The sequence below is a fragment of the Dendroctonus ponderosae genome, unplaced genomic scaffold, assembly GCF_020466585.1.
Source record: "Dendroctonus ponderosae isolate FM_Combo_2020 unplaced genomic scaffold, Dpon_F_20191213v2 Dpon_F_20191213_3, whole genome shotgun sequence".
Taxonomy (NCBI): domain Eukaryota; kingdom Metazoa; phylum Arthropoda; class Insecta; order Coleoptera; family Curculionidae; genus Dendroctonus; species Dendroctonus ponderosae.
This window is the reverse complement of record NW_026018508.1, coordinates 7,545,094-7,569,099: the sequence shown is the minus strand read 5'-3', so window position 1 is coordinate 7,569,099 and position 24,006 is coordinate 7,545,094. Positions and strand designations below refer to the sequence as shown.

The 24,006-nt window shown below is 32.3% G+C and overlaps 1 protein-coding gene across 1 annotated transcript; it reads left to right on the top strand.

Annotated features, from left to right (window-relative positions):
* The first annotated feature begins 6,959 nt into the window (after positions 1–6,959).
* LOC109546572 lies at positions 6,960–14,181 on the top strand. The gene is made up of 4 exons (XM_048664534.1): positions 6,960–7,133; positions 11,948–12,103; positions 12,796–12,949; positions 13,278–14,181. Exons 1-4 carry the CDS (start codon positions 7,038–7,040, stop codon positions 13,406–13,408), a joined length of 537 nt encoding a protein of 178 aa, XP_048520491.1. The 5' UTR covers positions 6,960–7,037; the 3' UTR covers positions 13,409–14,181.
* Positions 14,182–24,006: the final 9,825 nt, after the last annotated feature.

Genomic DNA, 24,006 nt, shown 5'->3' with positions numbered 1-24,006 from the left:
ATTTGTTTCCCAACAAAAAGCTACCTTAAAAACAAAGTGCATTAATGAATTTCAGTTCCTGTTATATAAATGGGACTAATTCGAAACAGAAAACTGTATGAAATATTATATTTTGCATATGGACAGTTATGGTGTAGGGCTAAATGTTTGAATGGATAAATACGAGCTTACTTTAGTATCTTTATATGGTCCAAAATCAAGCTTCCATGCAATTTGTCTTGAGGCAGTCTCTACCTCCCCAATCTGAAGACATTTTTCATATTCTATTTTCAATTTATTTTTATAATGGCTTGGGAGATTTTCCATTTTTGAAAATTTTATATTTTTCTTTAATATATTAGGTTTCAAATAGTTCAGAATGTTTCAGCTTAAACTCAATTGAACCTATAGGTTCATATTTTAGAGCGTTTATCTCCCGAACAGAAGATACGCTTATTTTGCGCCCTGGTCGGATTGTACAAACAAAATTATTTTTATGCATTTTTTTTAAATAACTATATTTAATGTCTTGGACCTCGTGAGGTTCGGGTGCTCATCTGGTCGTTTTTGCGTAATTAATATAATCTGCTGGCACGTTTATAACTCTATTAGAAAGTTTTCCTTCAAAATTTCTCTTTCTATAAAGTCGATCTGGATGTCTGATCGACGTTTCTTATCGTAGCGTTCTATTTGAATTATAAATTCTTTAGGTGCTTCAGCTTCTAACATTTTACCATCTTGACTTGTTATATTAAGACAAAGAGTAATAGTCCTTGAGGACAATCCTAGAGTGTTGCAGAACATTGTTTTACAAAAGTTGGATGTAGTTCTTCGGATTACACTGTCACCTTTCCTGTTTTTCGCTGTTGTTTTTCCTAAAACATACCTGCTTTTCTTTCTATCCAAGAATAATTCCAGCACTTTTCTAAGGTCTTTCTTCCTTTTAATTTTATAGCATTCAAATACATATTTTTTTCTTCTGAACATATGCAACGATTGTTCATACTCCTTTTGCATTTTTAATTGGAAATGTTTTGCCGTCTCTTCCCAAATACATCTCTGCTTTATCTCTTTTCGTCGTATTACTGTTATATTCCAAGTCGTCACTTACTCGGTTTTTGTAGGATTTTCATTTTTATTTGGTTCTTCAAATTCTGTTTTTCCTCATAGTTGTTATCTTCATCTATCTATAGTTATCATATTTTAATTCAATGTTTAAAGCAGCATTTTTACATTTTTTATAAGTTGCAATCTATTGCAAGTTATCATTCATCTTTGCAAGAAATAATAGTGGAATCTGACTGTTCATCACAGTAACAATTTAGATTTTCAGGTAGTTCTTGGATTTGAAAATTATTGGTTTGACTTTCCATGAGATTTTTGTTTAAAATGTTGAAGCTCTTTGAACCTCGATTCAATGCACAAAACCTCGACTTACTCGGGTTTAATAAAAACAACTAAATTGATTGTAAAATTAAGGTCTGAGGCTTATTTTCTTATGATTCTAGCGTGTTTCAATTATTTAAAGATATTACATACTTTTGCATTTCATAAAAAAAATACTCACTCATTTTTTTTACGTTTCATAAAAAAATCCGCGGTTTTATGGAAAAACTATCAAAAAAGTTAAACATTTCTATTATCTAGCACCAGTTTCCTCAGACCTCAAGACCTCAATTGCTGACAAAACTGGACTTTCTCGCGTTTCAAATGACGAGAATCTAACTGTGTATAGTGGAAAACCATTCGAATATTTTCACTTATCTTTGCCAATATCTCGGTTTGATTTCTTATTTGATACCATTCTTAGCGATTTTTCATAAATTTTACAAGTTTTCTTGTGTTGTAAGTTTATTTCATATATGCTTAAGTTTTAACCTCACTTTTCTTTCCATATGCTTATATCCATAAATTCAATTTTGCAACAGAGTCTTTCACATTGTGTGTTTCTTTTCCGAACTGACATTTTTATGACCGACCCTCCAGTAAAACCAGAATATTTTTTTTCTTATTGTTAAAAGGATAGAACGGCCGTAAACCCGACGCTTTAAATGCAGCTGGAGTCCCCAAGATCCATTTCAAGTTTCAGTCTTTTCATGGACAGGTCTGAAGAAGTCCCGTTGAGCAGAAAAATTTCAGGCGATCATACATAAGTACTTTTAAGATCTACAATAATTAGTTACTTTACTTCAAACAGCACTGCAGTTCTCTTAAATGAGGTTCAAGTTGTCGGAACAAAGAGTCTGGAAAACTATTCACAAATGCATAAATTGAAGAACATCTAAAGTGAATGAGGGAAAAAATCTAAAACATAAAGCGAATGTAAATGGGAACGGACGAACTGACAATACTAATAAATGAAAAACAGCTGTACAATAAATAACAATGTGAGTCCTACAAACAAAGTATCTCTCAATTAAGGAGCTTTTATCCTAACGTCTCGAATTTGTCATATACTTTTCAGATACCGAAAATAAATTAATCTTTTGTGCTAATAACATTTTTTTTCTCATGGACCCGTTTTGGCTACATGATAGATGCAAATACTTATAAATAACAGATAGGTGCTTAAACTTCACGATGAAGAAGGCCATTATCTTGGCTACTGTTTTGATAGCGCTGATATATTTTATGGGATATTCCATGTAACCATTAATTTTACTTATATTAGAAGCCAAGCTCATTTTTCAGCTTTTGGGGGTTATTTAATAATATTGCACATTTATCTGAGAGCAACAAAATGCAACTATACACTGTGCCTTATATGGGAATAAAAAAGAGGAGTAAACCACACATATTGGAATCTAAATAACATTTAAATTTGCTTAATGATTTAGGAAATATATATGTAAAGTTGTATTTTCTAGATAATTTAACAAATTATTTGCCCAATAGGCAATGTTTGAATAACATTCACACAGTTTTGCAAGTTCTGCAAAAGCATTTGTTAATGTTAGAAAAATTTGGGAAAATATGTTTTAGCAAATATCAGTCTTAAAGGGACTAACAAAGTGCATCTAAATTATCACCATTCATCTGATGGTATTACCTCGGGGTATATAGGCTGAACAGGAAATTAGTTTCTGATACAAACTGAAAAATATATCGATAACCAAAAAAAATACTTGGAAACAGCTTTGTATCAATGTATTTTTAACTTAAATTCTACTTTTAACTAATTCAGATTTGAGATTGTTTTCAATTTGAAGTTTTGAAGGTCACAATTTAAAAACTAACCACAAAAATGCTATAAGGGTGGTATATTTTCCACTAGCTCTTGATCTGATTGCATGATTGCCGCTGTGCTTTAAAAAATAATAGAAACAACTTAGTTCAACCAGAATTTTTTAAACTAATCTGTCTGTCAAATGGTCATGGAAAAATGTGAATACTGCGCTTAATATCAGAGTTGACGATGCATCTAAAGTAGCTAATATTATCGAGAAATTATTTTTTTATTTAAATTTCAAATTATTGTAATGGATGTGTGAATGATTCCAATTTTGATTGATAATGTTTTATTGCAAAAAATCAGGTAAAACGATATGTTAGCGTATGGAAAAGCTTCTGAAGTGATTAGAAGTAACGGGAATATTTCAAAACTGAAATTGACAAACGTGAAAACATTCCGAAAAGAATAGCTATTATGCAATAGAAAATATATATTTTTGAAAATACCCAGAATAATTTAAAAGGTGAATTTCGCGAATCGACCTTACTTATTACAGGAATTAATAATTAATTAATTAGAAAGTACATTAAGAGGATAGTAGCTTTCATGTTCAGGGCCATTAAGAAACTTCTCGATTATAGTCCCAGCTTCTGATGCTTCAACACCTAAACTATTATATCATGACAAATAAATCGACATATATGATAAATACGAAAACTATGTTGTAAATATGTGGATCCTGCTGTTGCAAATGGCGATATTTCATGGTGATCTAGTTGGGATAAGAATCCCCCTGATTAACTAAAATGTTTCCAGTACACGTCTAGATCTTTTCAAGATGCTGAATATGTTCTGACAAAATTTTAACTTAGTGTGAATATAAACAGGTTTGAGGAGAGATGTCTTAGATTTGCATCAAGCTTGAGCGCCTTCGTTGATACGAATTAGGGAACCATAATTGTGATTTTATGGTATGTTTTGTTTAGTAGCCATTATGAATCACACTATATGGAAAATATAATGCAACTACTGCTAATAAACTTAACGTTCAAATGATCAAGTTGATTCAAAGGAACGGATTTTTTCCTTGTTAGATTTTCCCTAGAAGCTAAATATACAAATAGTTTTTGTATGTGCGATTAATTCCATGACTTTACATCACAAATATATTTGATGATTTTTATTGACTCAACCAAAAATTTCCAAAATTTTTCACTTAATTATTAGTACCAAGAATACCATTCGACATATAAAGACATAAAAAGTAAGATCTGCAATACCAATTATGACTCCATTTTGCTACAAAATTAATGAGCTGTGGCGGTGTGCCACTTATGAGCGATACTCACTTGGCTTGTGATCTAACGACTTAGTGTGGTTCTAAATAACAAAGCATTGTTGACGATGGTGTTGTTCCAGCTTTTCATGTCAAGTTCAAAGAGTATTGGAGTCCATTAGTTTGCGCGAAAACATATGATGGTCATTAGTTAGTTATTTGGACTTTACTTGCAGACTTCTGACTAAAATGTTGTTCTGTTATGCACGAAATACTCCGGTGTATACAATTTTCAAAATTGCGAATTTACAATTTTTACAATGGCGTTTATGTTATTTGCACAAATATTCGCACTTCAGATGCTTTATTTTTACGGAGAAATACACTAAGAAATTGTCAAAAGGGCATGAATCAATTACTACCTCATACGTTTCATTAAAATGTTAGCAAGGATATCGATATATACTAGGTGTCCCTTAGTCACATGATTTACGGCGACATTCTTTGGTTCAGAAAAAGATGTGATCTAACCTTTATCGGATGGCCAAAGTTCTTCCAAAACAATCTGTTTTTTGAAATAGCGGGTGAATAATACGATGGCATTTAATGAAACTCACTAAGAATTTGATATAGGTAACAATCATATTTTGAAAAAGCAACCGAGTTCTTTCGCTTTAGGCAAGTGTTGAACTGTTGAGTGCCTTGGTACAAAAACTGCTAGAACTTTTCAGGAGGTCGCTGGAATCAATTGATTTTTTTTCAGTTGATGTATGACGCAAAAAATTATTTCCGTATTATTGCCACAATTAACAATTTTAGACATAAAATTAATTTCTTTTAATAATAAAACTTACATTCTATATTTATAATATTCCGATGTTATACATTTTTTGCGAGATTTTGACGGTCTTGCTCATTTTATAATTAGAAAACTTTAAAAAACTTATTTATTTTAGAAGAACGGAATGCAATTTGTAGTTAATAACTGAAATAATTAAATAGCACCTAATAACCGAAATTGTCAAAAGTTTACAAATATGACGAAAATGGCAAAAAAGGATCACTGCATAAACTCCAAAAATAAGTTGATTCCAGCCAGCAAATAAAAAGTTATGGTAGTTTTTGCGCCCACACTCCAGAATTTATTACCTGCCTATAGCGGATTAACTCGGATGCTTAATCAAAATATGGGCCTTATACTAAAACAAATTCACAGCGCATTTAATTAGAGTCCATCGTAGCATTCTACCGATATTTGGAAAAACATAATCTTATTAAAGAACTTGGACCAAGATTAACAGAGGGGCCAGACATTTTTTCTTAGCAAAAGTACGTAAATCAATTACTGAGAGCTCGAGTCACATTTGAGTGTTATTGTTGGCTGATTTAACTATTAATAGAGAATCTCGAGTTAGAACATTATAATAGGTGAACTCAATTACTGGTAGATCTTTTTGTTGAAATTGAATCTGAAGCATCGTGTTGCTCTGTAAGTAATTATCTGTAATGTAGTAGCTCTGTAGTAATTTCTGGTTTGAATAAGAGCGTGCTCATGTTACGATTTTTAAAAGAACTGTTAACTTGAGTAATAGAATAACTCTTTTAAGATTTCATTATTTAAGAAAGAAAGAAAAGTTAAAAATTGTTCAGAATCCTGATTGAATGATTCATTCACATTACTTTACTCTTCGACCTGTACTACCTTCCATACCTTACCTTCTACTCTTTCTGCTCTATGTATCTAAATATTCTTTAATGGCGACATTTTATATATTATCCTGGTTGTTCGCTTTCGATAACAAAAGAAATTTATGCTTTTGAGTTGTATGTCCAAAAAATTATACCGCACTTCGCACTACCAGCAAAATTTGCAAAATGCGGTATTCCACATGCTGTCTCATTTGGGCGAATAGAGAAGCAAACGCTATTGGCTAAAAATTTTTAATATTTAATCTCTTAAAACAACTTAGAATTGGCACTGTTCCATTAGGGAGACTATTAACTAGAACGAAAACACTTTGAAACAAAATAATGGTTACCAATACAGGGGGATTCAAAATTGGCGCAATTCCTTTTAAGGGATTATAGGAGCTCACTTGGCGTTAAGTTAATTTCTAGAAGATATTAACATTACAAAATCGAATTTCAACTTATTATTAAGTATCATTTTGAAATGGTCTCATGTTTGATTGGTTGCTTACTCTTCTACAATTTCTTAATGAAAATTCAAAGGGGCAACTATGGTTTTTGCCATTATTTGGAAGTTACAGTTTTGTGCACTACACAATTAAACTTTAGATTGGGAGCTGTACGATAAATTCGTTTTTATTATCCTTATCACTATTCACACCCAAACACACATAGAAGTGATATTTATTATTCACATTCTACTATTTAAGCAAACTTAATTACATTTGCTGCTAATGTTTGACTTGTACTTTGCTACTATGTGTTAAGCCTTCAATTGAAACCTAATTTATGACACTATTATCATTTGTTAAATAATCCGTTTGAATTATGACTCGGAAAGTCATTTCCCACAGCTCCATCACAGAATTGATAAGATAGCGATGGCTTCCATCAAAGCAAAAGTGTATTCTCTTCGACACAATGCCAATAATTACTTGTGATTGTACTGGAAATGGAACGTGTTGTAGTGTGTGCAAATTAAATGTTGTTGGATATGTTACAGGGTGGCTAGGAGTTGTAAGTAAATATCTGTACATACTATTACCCAATGTAGAAACAGTTGTAGCAACATATCAATATATAGATATAAAAGTTGAAAGGGTGAATTACACTGAAGTTAAGCGAAGCCTGAATTTATTACTAACTTTAGTAGAATAGTTTGCGAGTTAAAAACGCGCTTATATCAAAAATGCTCAATTATACAAGCTGGAACGGAAAAGTTGCAGCTCAGAAAAACAACGCTTCCTCGATTAAAACACCCCATATTTTATTTTATTTTTTGTTATATAAGTTACGAACAAAAATTACGTATTTTTTAGTTATTCGGAAAATCTCTCGGTCATCTTTAGATACAAAATGTTAAAAATTTGCAGGAGAAAGGATTCAGTTAATATTTGGTTTGCTACATTTTTGTATTTGCAAACTTAAAAATATTCGCTTTTAAAATGAGAAACTTCGTGTTTCGTCCCTATTCCCTATTCAAGATAAGAAAACCTTTAATTTTAGCTAAATACTCTGTGCTCCCTAAATTGGTTTTCTTAATTCGGCTTAATCCCAAATTTAAGAGCGAGCGGAGAATGTATACAACTTTACGGACATCTCGATTTTATGCGATATCATGGAAGCGGCTAAATATCTCTGATTAACCACAAGGAATATTTCGATGGAACATCTTAGAAAATGTATTTTTTCTGAACCTTAAAAAGACTGTAAAAAAACTGTAACAAGGTCTCAAAGTTTCAAACCTTCAATCGGGAAAATGGTGAAAAATATTGAAGTAATAATTTTAACGTTTTCGATAGCACGTTTTCAGAACCGTCTTGCTATAAAATGTTGTCTGGATACATTTAAATCCATATGGAAAATCTAACACTTAAAAAGTTAATCAAGGGTATAACACATTTTTAAGTGCGCTTGAAGTTTATCACTTATCTAATAAACCGTTAAAAATATATCAATAGGAAGTAAATCCTTTTCGGTAGATCGCCCGGAAAATAACAAGTTCCCAAGTTCTGTTGTTATTATGAACCTGTTTCTTATTAAACGGACTAAAATAGATCAACAATTCACCTGGAATGCAAAAACCAAAATGGAAAGCCACTCCATAAAATTCTCAAATTTGCACATAAGAAAGCTGCATAAATTCCATCAAAGAAAAGCTACAACCCTGGTTGCCATCTACCACAAGGCGCTATCCGCTAAACCACCACAAAGTAATAAATAAAATTCATATACCTTTAGGCACGTTAGTCTGGATTCTGGGGTATTATCAATTTTAAAATCAGCAAAAATTTAAATTTACAACAGAAAAACACTACTAAAATAGACAATTAAAATGGTATTCGCAGCAGAATACTCCTATTTTACTTGACATGAATTACCCTTACCAACGAAATCGTTGGAGCACGGAACAAAAAAAGTTAAGTTTTGTAAATCTAAGAGGATTGACCCTTTAGGAATACAAGAACTCTTTAGGTTCAACTGTAATTGATAACATAAAAACACCAATAATTGATGAAAATATCTTGCACGAGAATAAATGTGCAGTTCTCAGAAGAACGATATTCATATAAAAATGCGACTAAGGTTCAAAATCTGACTAAATTTGTTTTATCAAAACAAAATGAAAAATTTCAAAAACCCAATACAGAATCCAAAAACTCCCTCGTCGTTCCTCGTCGAACAAATATTAAATGCAACAATATAATAAAATACAAGTCAATAATATGAGACTAAAAGTTCGACAACTATATGGCAACCAGGGGAAAAGTAATGCCAAACTTACCGAAAGCTGTATCGTGCCACCTGGAAATAAAAAAAGTAAATGTGTTTAGTAGGGCAGAAAAAAGACGAATTTAAAAGAATCTATAACTCCTCATTTGCGTATCGAAAAGCTACTCAGTTCAAACTAAATGATTTATAAATTAGAAATCATTCTTACCAGCTTTCTGCAAGCTGGCTCCCATGCTCCATTTTCTATTCATTAAGCCTCAGAAATAATACCCTACACTTGATCACACAACGAAAATTAATTTCGAATTATAAATTTTCTTTAAGGGTCACAATGATTCTATATTTTCCATCTAAGAACGCGATTCGCACGACACAAAAGTCCGTAGGAACCGAACTCCAGAACCAACATGATGATATAACCATTTACCTGTACGCCCTTTGGATGAATCATTGATTTGTTTACTTTCCAGTTCGATTTCACTCTTTTTACTTTTAACTATTTTGCAGAAAAAGCCGTTTTACACGGCAATATTTACAGACAAGTTTCACGTTTAAACTAGGGCTCGGAATTTTTAAAAATCTGAAATTCGAATATTTGATTACTGGTTTATTCGAATACTCGAATATCTAACGAATATTCGAATATTTGAATATTTGAATATTCGAATATTGGAGTTTTCGAATATCCGAGTATTCAAATATTCGAGTATTTGAATACTAGAGTATTCGAATATTCGACAATTCGTTAGATATTCGAGTGTTCGTTTTCCGTTCACCGTTTTCCAAGAAGAAAAATCGTTATCATATCATTTTTGGCAACTACCCGGAACGGATAAAAAAGTGCCTTTGTCGGCACATTAATTGTAACACCGCGCAAAAGTTGATGAGGCGAATCACCAGAACACAGAAACGTAATTTTATATTCATTTGCAGGAGAGTAAATATGATTATTTTCATTTGCTTGTAAATATATGAGAATTTGTTTAAATGCTTGTAGAATATGAATCATTTATTTTATGAAAGTATACAAAGTGCGTATAAAGATATTTGCACCTTGTGAGTTTGATAATGTTGGTGTATTCGAGTATTCGATTATTCGACTATTCGAGTATTCGAGTATTCGAATATTCGGATATTCGAATATTCGAATATTTGAATATTTGAATTTGAATATACTTTCTCATTTCAATTATCTTGCTAGTTTTTATACAGAGTGGTCCTCAACTAATGTGACAAAATCTACTGGCATATAGTCGAGGCAAAAATATTGCGTTCTAGGCAAATTTGTCTTCTCCTAAAGTTAACAATTTTCGAGATACACGGTGTCAACGTGTAAATAAAATTTTCGTTTATTTTTAATAAATTCCTAACCAGTTTTATTATGACTACAAAAGTTGTTTTTGGGAGTTTTTCAATCGCGAAATTGTTATATACACATTGACATCCTGTATCTAAGAAACTATTCTTCCATTCTAACTTTCAGATTAGACAAATTTGCCTGAAACGCAATATTTTTGCCTAAAAGATATGTCAGTGGTTTTTGGCACCTTAGTGGAGCGCCACCCTGTATATGTGCATACAGCTTCCACCGCGTTCTACAAACATTTGCAAATTTTTTTAAATTTAACTTGTGAATTGTTAAAAATGTTTGTCGTTCTTCGGTAGGCAATAGTTAAGTCTGCCTTGAAATCCGCAACCAACGTTTGCCAACATTTAAGAAAAAACTCGTTTGAATTTTTGTGACATACAGTCCTTCAGATCTTGCAAACTTTTATGTAGAACGCTGCAAAGAACGTTTTACAAATTTACAAATGAGCCCATCAACGGGTCTAGTTGAGTCAGACCTGTAAATCTTGCAGGACATTTTATTGCACGTATTCCACTAACTTATTTGCCCGAATATCGCTTATTAAACCACACTGACTACTATTGATGGTACACTCTATGATAAGTTGTTATTTCAAATTTTTCAGAAAATAAAAGTACGGCTGTCCAGTTATTTCTTAAATTTTGGTACAGTCAACTTTTGAGCAGGAATTTCGGAAACTAACATTCGTCGCAGATTTGTAGAAGACAAGTTAACTCTCATCGATCGATCGTTAGAAAATCAAATGGGGGAAAAAAATATTTACTGTTTGATCAATAAAGTCTTTATTTCCAGCCGAATTCCAGTTAGACAGTAGATTAATTAATCAACGGTCATCAAAGAACGATCAGCAACGTTTCCAGATCTAACTGATCCAGACTATGTCCGTACGTTGAACTGAAAAAAGTTTTCAAAACCAGAATGGAAGAAGAATCAAATAAATATAACAAGGCAGCGACTCATTTTCTTTGAAATTTTACAACTTAATTTAAGACAGACTTTAGACCTATTGCCTAGCTGAGAACGGCCAAAATTTTCAATAATTTATTAGATGAAAGCATCGAATTAATAAATTACCATGATGATCGTTAAATCGATGTAGATGTCTTGACGTCTTGAAGAAGAATGAGACATTTTTGCTTCTAAATCCCGGGAGGATTAACCGATTTTACTTTTTCGTGTCGTCAGTGGATAGAGAATTTAATCTGGGGTACTATTTAAAATTTTGAAGTCGTGGTCGTTTGAAGACTTAGAGGTCACCGTTAGAATTTCAATGAAATTTGTCGTAAAAGTGCCTCCTACGGAGGAGCCACTTAGATAAAGATCTAAATCATGGTATTTTTTGTATTTTGAAAACCCAATCGTTTAGTTTAAGTTTGTATGTTGGTATTAGAGTTGCAAGATTTATAGCAGCCCACTAATTATAACAAACATTTTCGATTGGCGGGATTTTAAAGTAGTTAAACCCTCCATTTATAGGAAAAAAAACGGAAAGAAAAAGCAATCAATTGATAATTGATTAAAACTTTAATAATAGTTATACATATACAAAATAAATACACATGAATTTTTTACTTGTGGTTTTCTCAACAAAACCTTTCAGTATATCTAATTTGAACTTTTTATTGTTCATTTGAATTAGTTTTCTAGAACTTCACAGTATCTTTTGTCTTGGGGTATGTAAACTAATACAAACCATTTATTTTTGAAAATGCATTAATTTCTATTTCAGATATGGCGAATAGTCCTAGTCGCTTTTCTCTCTACGACTCTATCTAACATTACGGAATATGACCCAAGTTTATACTCAATACTTTTAGCAACGTGTTTATGCTATGTTTTAACTTCATTGGTGGTCAATAGTGTATTTATTTATGGAGTTTATAAGGTATGTAAGAGCATTTAAATGTACAATAGCTTTATTAATATTGCCATAATTTATAATATCCAAATAGATATCAAGCTTCAAGCTAACAATTAAAGAAACAGTGATTGTGATTTTCTAAAATAAGTTTGCCTCTAATTATTAATTAATTACTATAATCTAGTAATTGTGGATTGAGTATTGGAAAAGGGTTAAAAAAGCCATGACGTGTTTGTTTCAAGAGCTCTTGAATATAGGTTCATTCTTAACCTTGCTATTAAGCAATATTTTAAAGTAGTTCAATAATAATTTTACAAACCTATAGTATAGCGAAATGTTTCAAATAAAACATACCAAAATTAACTTAATCTGCACAATATTTTCATTTGTAAAAATTACGATTATGAAAAGTGATTTAAAAAATTCCAGCGACAACCATGTAACAAGTGCAGGGTTATTGATTGGACATTGGCCACTCCGTTTTTACATTTATAGTATTTAGCAACAGTTTTCATTACCATGTCATGACAAAATTTGTTGATATGAAAAAGTCTGTATATATGCATTAATATTTGTCAGAAATATTGATAAATATTTTTTTTGCGAAAACGTTTGTTCTGTTCCAAGCATCTGACTAAACCGCTATAGACAATTTTGCAATTTTGGGTACACTTAATACCGTATAGTTGCAACAATTTACCTTTTTTTTCTTTCAGAAAAAAAGACACTTTATGTTGCCATATATAACGCTTGCTGCTTTCGAGTTGATCATTGGTGTCATTATTTTATCAGGAATAATAATGGTATTATTTGCTGTAAGTGCTGTTCTATTTGCAGTTTATACTATTTGCTTTGCCGTGCTGATTATAGGTAAGCTATTATAAAAAGAAATATTTTAAAAATATCCGCCCAACATTAATCTAATCTATATTTAGCTATTACTGTCCATAAATGATGAAAGGCCATTAAGGGCAAATAAATATCGACATAAATCGACTAAAGAAAGAGGATCGAGGATTTTAAGATACGCTTTTCTAACTGATTATCTAATAGCCCTAATTCAACTTTAAAAAAATACTTTAAATACTGGTTAAATAATAAAATACAAACTTTTAAACAGGAAGTTTGAAGGGAAAGATATTTTTATCTTTATTTTTGTGAAACTACCAACTATAATTAACTATATTTTACATTTCAGGCATCAACTTTACATTATGGCTATATACAATTTTACTGTACAATGACTTTGAATACGACGCTAAGCTAACTCGAGGTGAATTTGATAATATTGCATTAACGAGAATGCACTCTATCAACAGTCACACCTAATGCATGGAGAACAAATTTCTTCTTGTGAATACATTTAAAATATTTTTTTCGCTCCTATACCTGTATTTTTACTGTAGAGCTCTTTTCTCTACGTTCATATTTGTGATTAAAATGTATTTTAGGTGTTTTATTTTCGTTGTATATTTTTGCGGTATTTGCGAAACTTTGTTAGAATAATTTACCGAGCCCGTTTGTGTGCCTTGACTAAAATAGGACGACAACCTACTAATTACTTAAAATTAGTTTGCATAAGTAATCTAAGTGCATATCATAATGCCACTTAGTTGAAAGTTATATAACAAGGGTGATTGCGAAACTCTTGATTTTATGTTCTGTCGGAGTTCAACAAATTTGGCCCAATATTGTTTATATTACTGGAAGTCAGATTTTCGTACAAACTTTATTGTATTTTTTCTGTTTAATTAAAAAATATGCAATTATTAATTTATCATATGAGTCATGGGCATAAAGAGCAATGTATTGGGCAAAGGACAAAATGCGGGTTCGCTCACTTTTCCATTTTGAATATTACGATAATTTTGCCGACAAAAGTAAATTGAATGCAATACTTTACATTAATTTGCTTACTCATCAAATATTATAAAACGAAAAACACTTACACACTTGCAAAACAAATTTATAAGAATAAAAAATATAAATGTTATTTAAAAAATTAGTGGCCTTAGAGAAAAGTTGTCTTAGTTGCTCAAACTAGCTTAAATATATTCTACGGTAATATAAAAAGTAAATAAAAGTAATTTTGCTAGCTTGTATTTTTACGTTCTGATTATGAATAGGTGTTTAACTTTAGTATACTCAATACGACATTATAAAACCCTGCGTCAAATAAATATTATTCGGGTAACGTACCGTCCTTATAATTGTCTTGGGATGATTTATTATTAAAAGACTATTGGAGAAAAAGGAGATAATGGATATTTTTATTATTCTGACACTTCCGTTATGAAGTCTCCATTTAAAGCGCTTTAATCAATCATTCGGAATTACTATGGCTTTATCTTTCCGAAATTTATGTTTCTATGTTTGAGGCTGTATTAAGGCGCAATTACTGCTCGTTTTCAACTATGACAAATTGTGTTAAAATACAAGAGCAGATAGAATCTTAAAACGTGTTAAAACTGCATTTTCACTTGACCTCTGAAATATCAGGTAAAAAATATTTTTGCTTTAGTACAATTTTCTGTTTTAAATATAGTTTTATATGTTCCTTTAATGGATTTCAATTCTGCATTTCCTCTTTCAGTACTTGTTTTATGTTTTGTCATTGTTGGTCTATAGTGATACGATAATTATCCCTGTATCTTAATTCGTTTAATTTGTCGTTTATGTTCTTCTCACCATTCTTGTACACTACATTGCCCTTCACTATTCTACTGTCCATACGTTCCTTAGTTGTTCCTCGACCGTTACCGGCATATATCCCCAATAATGTTGTGTTGGTACTAGGGATGGTCAGTATTTAACGTAACCGCTAAAATAACATTCTTACAAACGTGTAACCTGAAACCGTAGTTCCAGCTAGCAGATTTAACCGGTTGTTTTTGGAACCGTCTCATAAACCCGAAAAAGCCGTTGGCAACCGCACAGAACCGATGCGACACCGTCGCACATCTATCTATCTGCAGCCGTTTGCCAATTTAAACCGTTCTTTTTGGAACCGTCTCATAAAACCAAAACAGTTGAGCGCACTTCGACCCAACTGCAGCCGTTTGCCGATTAAAAAGTTGTTTTTGGAACCTTCTCATAAAACCGTAACGGCGATGCGCACCAGCACAGAACCGATGCGACAACGTCAAGCGATCTATCCAGCTGCAGCGGTTTGCCGACTTAAACCGTTCTTTTTGGAACGGTTTCATAAAATCTAAACAGTTGTGCGCCGTTCGCACTAGCTGCAGCCGTTTGCCGATTTAAACGTTTTTTTTGGAACCGTCTTATAAACCTGAAAAAGTGGTTCGCGTCAGTACAGAACAGATGCGGCATCGTTGAGCGCCGTTTCAGTAACCATTTGCCAACGGAAAATATGTATAGTGGCGTGTTGCCTTGATTATTGTGTTTATCACTTTTCGCTTATAAGAATTACTGTTCAGTTCTCCAGAATCCATAATCGTTCAGATATGGATCAGATATTAATTCAGCATTTTTAGTCTATAAGTATTTAGTTTTCTGACGTTCTGTAATAGATCTTAAAAAAAGGGATTTCTCTCATTAATAAACTTAGCTCGAGATGCATATGCCTATAATCAGCAAACTAAGCAGAATCTACACTTGCATATGAGCTATGACCAGATTTAGAGTCATAACATAAATTCCATCACTGTTGAAATGTAAAATAATAAACGTTGTAAGCAAAATGTGCACCTGCATTTAAGCAAGCTTGCCATTTTTAGATGTAAAGTCAATCACAAGATGAAATAAAAATTAGCTATTCAGGATGATTTAAAATTGGCGTCATTCCTCTGGAGGTATTGTCTGGCGCTGTTATAGGAGTACAGAAAAAATAGTAAAATAAATTAATTGTTATTAAAATCTGAGAAATTTGCAAAAAACTATATCAGAAATACGGCAGCAATGTTTTCAAGGTCATATGCCTAATTAACATTGCGCAAATACCTGTGGCTTCGTAATTATTTAAAACTCCGGTAACCATGGAATTATACAGACTGACAATAAGATAGACAAAGATAAACGGTAAATTCAACAAGATTTGTTCACGAAATGTCAAACTGTTCTCATAACCTCGAATATTGGTGTTTAAAAATAAACCATACAACACCAAACATTTGAATGGTTAACTCCAAACAAGCTAGTGCCTGTGTAATCTCCTTATTATCCACTCTTATCAAGGAGATTCTCGTATTCAGTTAATTAACTCCTGCTCCATTAGTATCTGCTTGTGCTGTGTGTATCGTACAAACGTGGTAGGAATGTAGCCCTTCGTCGATATTTATTTGGTGCTTGGGAAAGTGTTGAGTATTCCAATATGCTACCAATTAAACATGGAACCATTTGAAAATAATGGTTAATAACAAAGTTGAAATTCGATCTTCAACTGTTAATATCTTCTAGAAATTTTGGAAAAAAAAATTTTCAATATTTTTCTCGTACTCCCCAAGGGAGCCTCTATCACGCCTTAAAAGGAATGACGCCAATTTTGAATCACACTTTATCGGCGTTGTAAGGTCGACATAATTTTTTAAAGTATTTTTTGGTGGTACCTAAATTAATTCGGGCAATACTTCGAACTCAGTAAAAATCGTCTGCAAATAAAAATATTTTTAAACCTTAATTCATTTTTAAGTGAAAATTTGATTTTTAAACATTTTTGCAAATAGCGTATATTTATTTAATCAGTTTTTATTTATATATTTTATCTAGTTTATTATCAGTTCTTTCGTTCTTTAAGCAGGTACTTCTGACCCATATTTTGTTTTTGATTTTAGAATATTTTATTTTATCTAAGAGCTTTAGTTATTCTTCTAATAAACTAAATCATTATGTGTCATTACTATTTCTACCATCATCATCATTATCATTGCGCACGTTTAATGAAATATTTAAAAAGTCACATGTTTCTTTTGGAACCGCATTTTGAACCTATTACCAACGTGAAACTGGAACGTTGTAACCTTCTTACAGAAAAATACCGTTCATCTGACCTCTAGTTGGTACCCAGAATTTTAAAATTCATCTTTATAATTCTTTCACTAATTGCTTGCTAGGCAAACTTTCTTAGTTTTCTGTGTGTTACACACCTCGTTTAGCTTTTTCGTCCATCGACACCTACTATATAAATGGTACCACATTCCCAACTTTTGGCACAGTTTACTTTATTATTTGTGTTTTTGTAAGGTTTTCCAATTCAAATATTCTATAAATTATCTGATAGACACGGTTGGGAATCGAACCATATCAGACATGATATCAATTAGCACCCCTTGTTTGCTTTCTGGTGGTTGGCAGAAAAAACGAGTTTACTTGCAAATTTTCGATAAGAACACTGAGCAAAATTATGAAACCATTGCCTCAAAGACCGTCTGAATTTGTATTTTTCGTTTCGAAAACAGTTTTGTTTTAAGTTAATAATGCTGCAGAATTATAAATAGTTATAGTACAAAATGGACAACTTGCCATGTGTCAGGAGAGTTTAGTCAAGTGGACGTTGATAACAAAATGGGAATGTAACCCTATGTCTGCGTCAGTGCCAGTATGAAAAATTGCAAGTCGTATCGCTTGACGCTGAGGGAAACACATTATTTGATTCACGAACCAGAAAACCAAACTATACACAGAGGTAATTATTCATCGGCGAGCACTCCAATTTAACAAGAACGTTCTGTCTCAAACTTTCCTGACGTGCAGTCTTGACATATTTCATAGGGTGCCAACATCTGCGATGAACTGAGTGTTTGCGTAACACCCTAATTGTCGTTAGGATAAGCGACACCGGGTAATTACAACGTCACCCTTTGACTGTGGAAATATTCTTAGTTTTAGGTCTCGAAACAGTCTCTGGCATTCGAACAATTGCTTAATCCATTTGCCCTAACGGCTTTAATTAAAGCTTAGTGAAGCGAATTCTACAGTTTTTATGGGCCTATTTCAACGTAATTGTGCAGTAAACAAGAACAGGAATGAAATTTTCACTAATAAGGCGGTTTGGATTTAAATTCGAATTCGATGCCATTTGGAATCGCCTTCAAATGCTTTGTTATCATTTTTTGAACAATATTTTCATTTAACAAAATTTTAATAGCCATAAAAAGAAATATTGAAAGTGTTCAATGAACATAGTTGCTCGTTTATAAAAAGTTGGGTTCGTATACAAACACTTACGGTATTCAAAATTTTCTTGGGTTGCTGCTTTAAAGTTGGATCGGTATTAGGATCAAGTGTCACGTCTTTTTGACGGCTGTTATAAACCAATATACCACATGTACGGCGCGAAATGTGACGTTTTGATCACGTGATCTAATGTGGAATGGCTCGAAATTAGCTCTCTTCTGTTTTTGACGTAAATTGAATGTTAGCATCTGCCCCTTGAAGCTTTTTGTCTATTTCGCTGTTGACCTATTACTGACCGACGTTTGTATAAAAAGCAATTGCTTATCGACGTGTTCGCTGTCTTGTAGCTCTTTACTTACAGATGTCTGATTTGAAATTAACATCGCAAAGAGTAAGCTTTATCGATTTCATACCTAGCCGGTATCATCAAATGTTGTTGTTTTTTAAACAAAAATTGTAAAAGGTTTCTCTATACGCTGTAGGGTACTGCAGTATATAACTTAAATCATTATAACAATTCTGAAAGAATTCAGTAAATCATGTAAGAATTTAAGTTGATTGCCAACTAAAGAAATTCCGAAATTCATCTGAAATTAGAGGACAAATGACAGAAATAAAAAATATATTTTTTTATGTATTACTGGAAGCTGTTGGGCGGCAAGGAAAAGAAGAATAAAAGAAGAATTGTTAAAGTGATAACCAAAAATGTTGTTCAAAGGTTTTCCTTTTTGTTTGGTAAAACGAGAAATAAATGCAAAAACACCGAAATCGAGTGAGATTTACACATGGTTTAAAAGTCGCTTCCCCTTCTTTAACTTTATGCACATATTTTCTACTAGATATTTTAGAAACTGAATGAAAAAAACAAAACCGAAATTTTCTTTAAATATCAACAGCCGCACAGTGGAGTATTTGATATTAATTTCTGATAGAAATTGTTTTTTACTCAGATATTACTTAAAAACGCTTTAAATCAATAGCGGATCATATAGTAAGTAAAATTTTAATATTTTGAATGATAAACAGTTATAAGGTGATAAGGTGATAAACATTATATAAGGTTGGTAACAAATTCTGCAACAGCCAAATATTTAAGAGAATATTGGCAATTTTTTATAATCTTGTATACCGGAATTTTTAAGTATTACTTGATCCAATAATTATGTACACAAATGCCAAGTTTACAGCATTCCCCTCAAAGGCCTTAGTTTTCATATTTTCAATGAAAAGAACATGTTTTTATCTAATATTTAAATTGCCTGCCTTTTAAAAACTAAATAAAAACGTATTATTTGTTTCTTTTTAAACGGATTGTTTGAAACTCTAAGAAAAAAACAACGAATAGAAACAGTAAAATATGATTATGAAAGGAAAATATCTACTAATTAACTAAACATTATAAATTATAATTTAGTCAGAGTCTGAGGTCGATGCGTCTGATTCTTAATGCTAAGATTTTCTAAATTATGTAAATTGGTTGATTCATTCGGAGGTTTTAGCAAATTTTGAACTTCTGTAGAAACTGAAAACATTGTTTTTTGAGGTATCTGTCCAAGACTTGCAATTGCATTTGTAAGGAGGACACTTTAAATCAATATTTTTAGCCTCCTTGTTTCAACCCCCTAGGAGGAGTAAATGTCACCCTTAGAATATTAAATGGGAAGGGGGGTCAAGTGGCACATCGTTTTAAAAGGCGTTCAATTCTCTTTGCAATAGTTATTACTTTGTTGGTTTTTGTCCAGAGGATTCCGGATAATCGCGTTCAGAAGTTGTAGAAACAATTAAACTTGCGTGCATTCAGATATTGGTTTTCAGGTTAGTAGTGGTTACACAAAAACACTATATTTTAATTGTTTTATATTGTTAATATCCCAGTGTGCGCTGGTTGCCATCGATTAATAAACTTGTTTTTTTAAGCCAAACTTAAACACCCTGTATATGTATCATATTGCTTTTGTTGAAAACAATTTTAACTAGATATTATTTTTTACAAACTTCTTTTACAAACTTCTTTTTGGGGTATTTTGCCTCAAAAATTTTTTTTTTGGGTATTTACATTATTTTTATTATCTGTAATAAAAGACGTGAGGAAATTCTGTCTTTTTTAAAGACAAAAATTTTTGAGGCGAAATACCCAAAAAGAAGTTTGTAAAAAATGAATCCGCTTCAACAATATAGAACTTATCTACAACTTAGATATTATTTGCTTGAAAAAGGTAAAAGCAATCGAATAAAACAAATGAAATAAACCATGAGTAAAAAATATAGGCAACTTAGAACGTTGCGTATCTATATGATCTTAAATTAAATCGACACATAATGGCAATCTTCCAATCTATTTAATATCTGTCCCAAACAGTCCAAATCTCGACCATGCTACCGAAACAAATAAAATCAGTTCCTCGATTTCAGTTCTAAAATCGAGCTAAGTAGAAAAGAACATCGCTCTGGTGTTTTTACGATCAGGACAGAACAGCTCACATGCATACAGCGCGAATTTGTGGGAAAGTATGAATAGTGATACTACAGCTATTGTAGCTCTGACTCAAGGAAAAGTAGGACAAAGCTGTATATTAGAGGGTACTCAAGGAAGAGGTTGTCAGTCAATGACAAGAATAAAGGAAAACAAAACATTTTGTTCGTACAAGATATTTTGTTTGAACAAAACATATTGTTCGACGCGCGGTAAGAATTATTTCAATATTTCATTTTGATTGGCAAATTAATTTTCAAATTAGTATCAATATATGCGTGTTTAAAAGAGATAATAGAATCCCTGTTATTCATAGGAGAATGTACTGCCTATTAAAAAGTATTTTAAAAGTTTCTACCAATTACTCCCGGATGGCTTACGTGAAACAAGAATCACGTTCGCCTAACCGTGTGAATTTTTTATATTAGTGGAGTTATCGACCTGATCTGCGCTCAGTTTTCAGCTTCGCTTTCGCCATCGAAAACAGTGGCGAAAAAACGTACTTTCCACCAGAGGATCAAGAAAAACATATTTAGCACGCCCATATTTCACAAAGAAAACGCCGACAGTTTATCCAGATTTAGTTTTTATGCTGGTCCAAGTAAGATCGTATGTATCAATTATCAAGGTTTTTCAGAAATTCAAACTCTTAAAAGTCCCTAGACTTGGCGTAAAGAAGTTGTTTCAGGGCTAAATTTCATTTTGGTCGCCGTTTCAGCGTCAGGGGAGTTTAAATTTTCAAAGACCTGAAAGGCTGGTTGTTTCTGGAAACCGGTTTTTTGCTACAAGTTTGGCGGCGAACCAAGATTTGTTACCCCAAAATTTATTTTTAGCAATAACACTCAATGGTTTAAAAAAATTTACAATTTCAATTTTTTTTTTTTTTTAATTTTGGAAATTTTTTTTAATCGCAAATTTTCAAATTTTTCACTTAAGACTCCAATTTACATCAAAATGCCACATTTAATTAACACGGTTTCTGTATATAATTCCAAAGAAAATAGAATTTTGAGCTAGAGACTTAAACTGCCTTAAACTTAAACATTGTTTGCACATTTATTTGCCCATAACTCCGCAACTGTTGGCAATATTTCAATAAGAAAAAATGCCCTGGATTGCCACGGGTATTCGCTGGAGTTCAGCTGTCTTCGAAAAAACTTCGACATTGGCAACAGTTTAGGAGATAATGAACCCTGAATGTTGGCAAACGTTCTACTGTTCCTTTTGCGCATACTTCCACTCTTTCTCCCGTAACTTTCTTAAGTGTGAAGCTATTTCAAAAGTTACAAAACCTCCAAAAAGTCCAAAGAAGTATCTGCAAAAACGGTTCCAGCCTCAAATCGTATAGGGGCAACCGTAAAAGAGTAAAACGACATGGAACACAGTGTGCAACCTTGTGAAAAAAAATCTTGGAGAAATTTACATTAGTTGAAAAATTTCATATTCATGAAGACTTTAATACTGAATAAACGATTTTACAGGCAAAATTTTTTCGGTCAAAAAATTTGCATTGCATTTAAGGCCGAGTATCCGAATTTTTGTAAGAATATAAATTTTTGCATTCAGATGCTCCTTTTATTTAATTGTGATTAAAAGTGTCTTTCTTTGGGTGTACATAATAAATAAAGTAATATATAATATTTAACATAAAGGCAATAAATACTGCTAAATACGCAGTTTCACCTTAATTTTAACCGATTGTAACAGTATTAAATATGTAAATCCAATCAAACGAGAGTCCTTCCTTCACTCCTTAAATATGTAAGCCTAAATGCCTCAAAAGAGGATCATCTCTAAACTCAATCGCATAATTTTATTTGTTAGAATGGGCCGTTAGCGCTAAAGTACCTTTCTTTCATCACCATACAGAAATAAGTGCGCTATAATTTCGAAAAAGTCGATATATACGTTATATAAAATAAACAAATCTGCACATGCTAGTAGCGCAAATGCTATCAAATAAAAATTAGAACCCTGGTTGTCATCTACTTACACAAAATGAAATGCTGTACGGATACAGATCGTCGAAAATTCCCTAAAACCCCGATTTTTCCTCAAAAAACTCATTCAGTGGCTGTTAGTCTGCTTAAAATGATCTGGGCCACCTACCGCCTGAAGGGCGCTAGACGACCCTTCCTGACCGCTGAAATTCCCTAGCACCAAACGTTTGAAAACAATATTTTATTTGGAGTGTAAAATTTGGCAAAAACAGGCCAATGTCTAAATAAGTAGTCCAGCGATCACTTCACAAAAACAAGTATAGTTCACAACAGAAAGTGAATAGTTTAACATTTCAAAAGAGTATTCTGTAGAGAACCTCATTCGTTAACGTATAATATTTGAGTTTAAATTAAGGAGAATCGGAAAAGTTGCAGAATAATCCAGAACGTCCCTCGCCGTTCCTTGTCGAATTAATATGGCATGCAGCAATATGTTAAAATACAAGTCAATTTAATGGGACTAAAAGCTGTACATCTACATGGCAACCAGCGGCAAAGTAATGCCAAACTTACCGAAAACTGCATCGTGCCACCTGAAAAGAAAGAAAAACATTCTTTAGTATAACAGAAACTTAGTCAAAAGTTTAATTACTTGAAATGAACAGATAAAAAATGTCATCAGCTTCAGTTGCTTCTCGAAAAACTAAACTCAGCTTAAACTATAGATTAGAATTCATTCTTACCAGCTTTCTGCAAACTGGCTCTCATCATCCATTTTCTACCCATAAATCCTTTATGGCACCTAATCATACTGTATATGTCGTCTATGAACAAAGGACTTGACGACTTATTTTGTTCACTTCCCGTACCAAACTAATATATATTTATTTAGTATATAGTCACCTTTGCCAAAACAACTCGACGAGGCAATTGTTTGCTTCATCGTCCCTTTGGATGAGTCATTTGCAGTTCGATTTCCGTTTTTTTATTGTTGACTGAATTGTAGAAAGTGCCTGTTCGCATGCAAAAATTTTCAATCGCAAGTTTCTGGTCAAACTAGTTTGGATGGCCGCCGTGATCAAAACCGGTTTCCAAGCCAAATAATTAATTAAATGCTCTCGGACTTTTGTTTGATTTTTATGAAACTTTGAGTCTTTTCAACTGGATATGTGTCGAGCTATAGTTAGATCCACATTCAATGCTCCGACAAAATATGAAACATTCTTTTCACACGAGCTCTCTATAGCATTTTGCTCAATTTTGATGAAACTCAGTCATAAAGGCAATTTTTATGAAACAGCTCGATGATGATGAAAAGTGATATAAAGAGAATATTCACATTGAATCTGCACGCCTCATTAAGAGCGGTGGAATCAGTCGCT

Excerpts from the sequence above, each read along its gene's own strand:
- LOC109546572 (XM_048664534.1), top strand. The coding sequence starts at position 7,038 with ATGCCAATAATTACTTGTGATTGTACTGGAAATGGAACGTGTTGTAGT. Across the intron at positions 7,134-11,947 it reads TTACAGGGTGGCTAGGAGTT|ATATGGCGAATAGTCCTAGT; the intron begins GTAAGTAAATAT and ends TTTCTATTTCAG. Across the intron at positions 12,950-13,277 it reads CTTTGCCGTGCTGATTATAG|GCATCAACTTTACATTATGG; the intron begins GTAAGCTATTAT and ends TTTACATTTCAG.